At 45.9% G+C, this 6,860-nt stretch overlaps 1 protein-coding gene across 9 annotated transcripts in view; it reads right to left on the bottom strand.

The window, feature by feature from the left end:
• Positions 1-2,329: 2,329 nt before the first annotated feature.
• The window catches only part of COPS4 (COP9 signalosome subunit 4), a gene marked incomplete at its 5' end in the record, with an annotated part of 52,932 nt that continues 48,401 nt past the window's right edge, over positions 2,330-6,860 (bottom strand). For 5 of the 9 annotated variants that reach the window (XM_080797535.1, XM_080797534.1, XM_080797536.1 and 2 more), the window contains one exon: positions 2,330-3,961. In XM_080797535.1, the coding sequence (XP_080653661.1) occupies positions 3,828-3,961 (134 nt within the window). In that variant the 3' untranslated portion in view covers positions 2,330-3,827. The remainder of the gene's footprint in view (positions 3,962-6,860) is intronic. The other 4 variants (XM_080797533.1, XM_080797532.1, XM_080797537.1 and 1 more) reach the window with 2 other exon arrangements.

Raw genomic sequence — 6,860 nt, 5'->3', positions numbered from 1 at the left:
CCCCAGGGCCCAGAACGATGCCTGACACCTGCTAGATACCTACTCAAGTCATTCACTGAACCTGTCCTCTTCTCCTTGCCTTCCTGCCACGGATGTGGTCCAAACCTTCATGATCTCTTCGGACAGTCGGGCACACAGCTCCTGAGCTAGTCCGCCCGCCTCTAGTAACTGCAGCTCCGTCACCTTCTTTCCAATCCGTCTTGAAAACTTCCTGCCCCGAGTTTAACCATGATCATTTTTTAAAAAGACCCCAAAATTTCCCTGGCCCCTCATAATAGGCCTCAGTTTACTTCTTTAGCCTATTCTCCTGTCACGTCTTCACTCTTAAAAGTCCCTACTTCCATGGCCTTCAGCACACAGACATTTTTTAAAATTTCAAATTCCAACTGTTCACTGAGGTAATAAAGCAAAAAAAAAAAAAAAAAAAAAAGAAGGATGTGTCTTATGACCCAAAATGTGGTCCATCTTCGTGAATGTTCCATGTGAGATTAAGAAAAATACTCTACTGTTGTTGGAGGTAGTCTACAGACGTCAGTTAGACCCGGCTGACTGATGGCGCTGAGTTCAACTATGTCCTCACCGACTTTCTGCCTGTCGCATCTGTCAGCGGCTGAAGAGGGGGTGCTGGTCTCTCACGGCGCATGCGTCCCTCAGTCAGCGGCTGATGAGGGGGTGCAGGTCTCTCACGGTGCATTCGTCCCTCCGTCAGCGGCTGAAGAGGGGGTGCAGGTCTCTCACGGCGCGTGCGTCCCTGTCAGCGGCTGATGAGGGGGTGCAGGTCTCTCACGGCGCGTGCGTCCCTGTCAGCGGCTGATGAGGGGGTGCAGGTCTCTCACGGTGCATTCGTCCCTCCGTCAGCGGCTGATGAGGGGGTGCAGGTCTCTCACGGCGCATGCGTCCCTCCGTCAGCGGCTGATGAGGGGGTGCAGGTCTCTCACGGCGCGTGCGTCCCTGTCAGCGGCTGATGAGGGGGTGCAGGTCTCTCACGGCGCGTGCGTCCCTGTCAGCGGCTGATGAGGGGGTGCAGGTCTCTCACGGCGCGTGCGTCCCTGTCAGCGGCTGATGAGGGGGTGCAGGTCTCTCACGGCGCGTGCGTCCCTGTCAGCGGCTGATGAGGGGGTGCAGGTCTCTCACGGCGCGCGCGTCCCTCTGTCCTCGCTGTTCCATCAGCGTTTGCCTCCTGCAGTTTAATGCTCGGCTGATGCTCTGGTTTTAACCGAGCACGTGATGATTCCATTTTCTCCTTTCTCTCTTAGCAAACCAGTTGTGTATATATTCTTAATTTCTTCTACCTTCCAGTTTGCAATGTACATTTACAACTAATCTAAGTCCGTATTTGAACACTCTGCTCTTTCCTGGGTCATACAGCAATCTTAGAAGAGAAGACTCACAAGTTCTGCCTCCCGTCATTGCTGTCATTCACTTTACTTATCCATACGCTACAAACATTAAAAAATCGTTGCTATTATTTTGAACAAAGTCATCTATTAGACCAATTAAAAAATTTAAAAAAGATTTTAACTGCACCTATTTGCTCTCCAACGCTCTTCCTCCGTCAGGGTTCTGGCCCATACCACTTGCTTCACTCGGAAGAACTTGGAGCACTTCTAACACGGGCCTCCTGACAACAAATGTCTTCAGTTTTGCTGAGACTCTTCCTTCACTTTTAAAGGATAATTTTGCTGGATAATATCTTCTGTTGTTTTTTTTTTCTTTCAACATCTTAAATATCTATACTCAGTTCTTGTTTATATGGTTTCTGATGAGAAATCCAATATAATTCTTACTCACGTTCCTTTATAGAAAAGGTGTTTTTGGGGGGCACTCGGGTGGCACAATCAGTTGATGACCAACTTTTGATTTTGGCTCAAGTGTTGATCTGAGTCACGAGATCGAGCCCTGCTTCAGGCTCTGCGCTCAGCAGAGTCTGCTTGGGACTCTCTCTCCTCTCCCTCTGCCCCTCTTGCTTGTGACCTCTCACTACAAAAACAAATAAATCTTAAAAGAGAGAGAGAGAGAAGGTATTTTTCCCCCTAGCTTCTTTCAAGGTTTTTGTCCTTGTTTTCTGCAGGTTGAATACGATACGCTTCGGTATAGATGTTTTTGGTATTTATCATGCTTGTTCTTTTCTATGCTTCTTGGACCTATGGTATGGTTTCCATCATTAACTTATGGAAAAAAGCTATTATTATTTCAAATATCTCTTCTGTTCTTGTTCTTCGTCTTCTGGCATTCCCATTATACCTATGTTATAGCTTATATAACTGTCCCATAGTTGTTGGATAGTTTTTGTGTTTTGGTGGGTTTTTTTTGTTTTGTTTTTTGTTTTGCATTTCAGCCTGGGAAGTTTTTAACAACACATTTTCAAGCTCACTGATCTTGTTTTTATTCTTCCCTGTTTTACTGTTTCCCTGAGAACTGTATTAAAGAGCATGTCCTATCGCTCTCCAATTCCACGATGACGACACTGGAGCTCTGTTTGATGTAATGGATTTGAGAAGGATTGTGTAATCTTATGATTCTAAATCTGTTTATACTTAACCTGAGTCCCTGGGCTGTGACCTTCAGAAGTGTTTCTTAGCCCTTTTTTTTCCTCCTCTTATGTGACACAGGAAGGCCATAGGGGTTCGAAGTGTAGGAGTAACTGCCCTGGCCCCAGGCTGGGTAAGGCTCTGGTAGTGTCGTTCTCTTCAGAGGGCAGGCCTTTGCCATGGAAAATGCTCCGGGTGTATTTCAAAATAGTTACTTTCCCTTCCCCCGTCTTGCCTGAAACGCGGGGGATCCTGGTCTCCACCCTGAGAACCTGATGGGGCTCTTGGGGATAAATCCTAGAAAGCGTAGGGCCTCCCCAGAGAGTGGGCCCTCAGGGGGGTTAACTGTCAAGCTAGTTTACCCTCGGCCTCCAGGAACTCGGAACTCGTCGACGTTACCAGTTCGCTGTTCCTATCGGTTACGGCTCCAGGAGCTTCTGCTCCCAACAAGCTCTCTCACCCCTGCTTCTCTCTGCCTGTCCTTCCAGTTTTCACAGTAGTTTGCTCTGTGACCGCAATTCTCTGGTGGAAATAAGAAAGGCCACTGATTTTCAGCCTCTTCAGCCTTCTTCTGATTGTGAGGATGGATTGATGACTTCAATACTCTTCACATGCTGGAGCTGGAACTGGAAGTCGCCTACAAACTCGTTTTTAAAAGTCCTTTTCTCTGTAAAGCTGGCCTGAAATAACCCTCTCTGAGGAGCCTTCCTGGACTCTCTAAGAAATGAAAAGCTCCTCCCTGTGCGCTCTGGAGCTTGGTGCAACCACCCGTGTCCCACACGCTGTCTACCAGCTCTGGGGCCGCCTGGCTGGAGGACAGGTGCTACGGCTCGGCTCCGGGGTTCTGGCACGTGCTATAAAAATGTCCACGGAAATGAAAGGGAAAGAACAAAACACTGTTCGCTAATTAAAAACAAAGTACTACTTTTATTTGGCTCACGTCTCCATTTATTAGAGTTACCACACTTGGAGAGGCACGAAGCACTTTAAGTTTTACATGACTACAAAGTTATCACAAATCCCAAACTTTTTAGCCACGGATATTTCACTTACTCCGTTTAAAGAAAAAGCTTTCAAAACATCTGAGTTAGCTTGGACACAGAGACCCTGAATATATGGGAACTACAGGTTTTTAAATGCTTGCGCTTCCTGTTCTAACAATGTCTTCTTTAAATGGAATCCAGCATAAAAGGGATTGAAATACGTAAGGTCACGATGCAAATGCTTTGGAGAGACAGTGAAATTAATCTGTACAACACGGTGAAAGCTGTTGTGCGCACAGAGTTCCGCAGGCGCTCACTGCGCCATCTGCGCTTCCATGGCCTGTGCTGTCCACTCTGGCGCCGTCTGACTGATCTTCTCCAGCAGGTTATTCACTTGGAAACAAAGGGACTGGATCTGTTTGTCCCACGTTGGCAGGGCTTCCCGTGCTACACAGAACAACAACAACAACATACACCGTTTAACGTTACTCCACGAACGCTCAGCAAGTGTAAGTCAAAAGATAAACACAGTAATACTAATTTTCAAAAATCCATTCCAAAAATCTTGGCTAATAACATTAAGCTAACCAAGCAATATCAAGGAAAGTACCCAAATTACTGGCACAAAGTACAAAACCAAAAGCATATCCGCACAGATCCATGTCATTATTATTCACGAAAACAAAAGAAAACCAACCAATCAAAGCACGTCAGTCACAAAACCACCACCGTAAAAGCCTCGCGGAAGCCACCAGCAGTTTGAGTCATAAGATACTGCCACCTACTGGACAAAGCACATCTCTCTGTCTACTGGACTCTGAGGGAGAAATTTTTTTTTTTTTAAAGATTTTATTTATTTATTTGATAGACAGAGATCACAAGTAGGCAGAGAGGCAGGCAGAGAGAGAGAGAGGAGGAAGCAGGCTCCCTGCTGAGCAGAGAGCCCGATGCGGGGCTCGATCCCAGGACCCTGAGATCATGACCTGAGCCGAAGGCAGAGGCTTTAACCCACTGAGCCACCCAGGTGCCCCTGAGGGAGAAATATTTTAATGTTTAAACAAAAAAGCAGGGTGCCTGGGTGGCTCAGTCATTAAGCAACTGCCTTCGGCTCAGCGCATGATCCTGGAGTCCTGGGACCGAGCCCCACATCCGGCTCCCTGCTCGGCGGAAAGCCTGCTTCTCCCTCTCCCACTCCCTCTGCTTATGTTCCCTCTCTCGCTGTGTCTCTCTGGCAAATAAATAAATAAAATCTTTATAAATAAATAAATAAATAAATAAATAAATAAAATGGTTCCTGTTATGTAAATTTCAGCTCAGTAAAAAACATAGCAGTGGAGGGACAGGAGATGCTTTTCCAACAGTAAAATTTACTATGAATTTGTTTATTACCATATTGCTACAGATCAGTGGAACAAGAACGTATGTAGAACCTAGTATTTGTCAAAGATCAGAAAGTATGTCTTACCTAATAAACAGTACTTGCAAATCAGCAATCCATCTTTAAAAAGAGATAAACTAGATCATACCTTAAAATTATACACAAAAATAAGCTGTAGACAGATATTTCTGAACATAAATGAAAATATTTCTAAAATTTTAGAAAAGTATTACTTTTATCCCAAAGTGAATGAGACCTTTTGAACGAATATAGGAAATTAAAAAGCCATAAAATGAAAAATTGACATAGTTGTCTGCGTAAGAATTTTAAAATGTGTTCATGGTACACAGTGCCTCACTTCAGAAACACAACTGATATGATTTAATAATTTGGTATTTGTTTCGTTTGCTCGCCCTTTCAAAAGATCACCACCATTCCGGCTGTACCATGGCAACGGGGCCAGAGAGGAGCGACGGCAGACGTGAGGGGGAAGCCCAGAGGGAGGGGAGGTTTCAGAACGGGCGGGCTGGTGACAGTTCAGACGGAAGACAAGTAAATGGGTTCCAGATGCACCTGGAGATAAAAGGATTCTGGGCCGCAGAGAAGAGGGACCAAGGAGAAGGAGGGCTGGAGAAGCGAACAAGGCAGCTGCTGGCCGGCAGGCTGGGGAGGCGACGAGGGAGGGGAGACAGTGAATTCAGTTCGGGGTACGTTCATTCTGAGATGCTCAACAAACAGGTGGAAAAGACCTAGTCGTCAGTTAACACCAGCGCGTCTAGGACTCAGAAGAGAATCACGCACTAGAAAGGCAAACATGAGCCTTGTCTGCATAGAGATGGCCGCTGAACCGAGGGAAACAGCAGAGTGAGGAGGGAAAGGCCTGGCGTTCGCCCTTAGCAATATTCATATTAAAAGACACAACAGAATCTACAAAGATGACTGGACGAATACCTGGGAAAGGAGGAGGGAGAGCAGGAGAACGGGGTGAGAGGTGAAGGGCGGTGTGGGCGGCGGGGATGGCTCAGAAAGGAGTGATGATCAAAGTTACTGGATATGCCGAAAAGTCAAAATGAGGCCTGAAAGATAAAAATATCCTTGTTAAAATGGGAGAGACCCAAGTATGTTTAAATATTGGCGGAAAGAAGCCAACAGAGCAAGGAAGAATGAAAACAAACGAAAGAACTGCTAAGTTCAAGTTCCTAAGAAGCTGGTTTTGAGAGGGACGGACACCAGTCAGAAAAGGGATCCAAAGCACAAGAACTGGCAAGGGAGACGGAAACCACCTCCCGTATAACACAAAGGAAGAAAAGATGGAATCACATGGTATTTAAAATTCAGAAGTTTTATAAATATGATCAAAAAGTTCACTTAATTTCACACTGGTAGATTTTTTTTTCCTGTGAAACAGGAAACAAGGTTTGCTGCTGAGAGTGAAGGAAGAGAAAAGTCCGAGATTCACGAAAACTGAAATCTGAAATCCCCACTGCAGGGTAGGAAAAAAAAAATGTGTCAAGAGTCCCAGGTACTGTTGAGAACCCACGACCTTGCATTTGCAGTGGTCATCAATCTGGTGTTCTAACTCCTCTCTGGCAACATCAGTTAGCTACTTGAGCACAGGAATGAAAACGATGGAGAATGGGTTCATTCCAGGCAAAGTTTTCCTGGACAGCTGGAACGAAAAGTTAACAGGCAAGTCATCCAGGGCACCTGTGAAACAGTAAGTAAAACAGTGATCAGGGCGCCTGGGTGGCTGAGTCTGCTGAGCGACCAGCTCCTGGTTTCAACTCAGGTCATGATCTGAGCCCTGCCCCGGGCTCTGCGCTCAGCGTGGAGCCCACTGGAGAGTCTCTCTCTCTCCCTTTGCTCCTCCCCTGTGCACTCTCACTCCCTCTAAAATAAAAATAAATAAAACCTTAAAAAAAGAAATAAAGATATAATGAATCGTGGATGCCAAGCCAGAGAGGAAGA

Source organism: Martes martes, assembly GCF_963455335.1.
Source record: "Martes martes genome assembly, chromosome: 2".
NCBI lineage: Eukaryota > Metazoa > Chordata > Mammalia > Carnivora > Mustelidae > Martes > Martes martes.
Note: the sequence above shows the minus strand (reverse complement) of the source record. Positions and strands in the feature narration are given on the sequence as shown.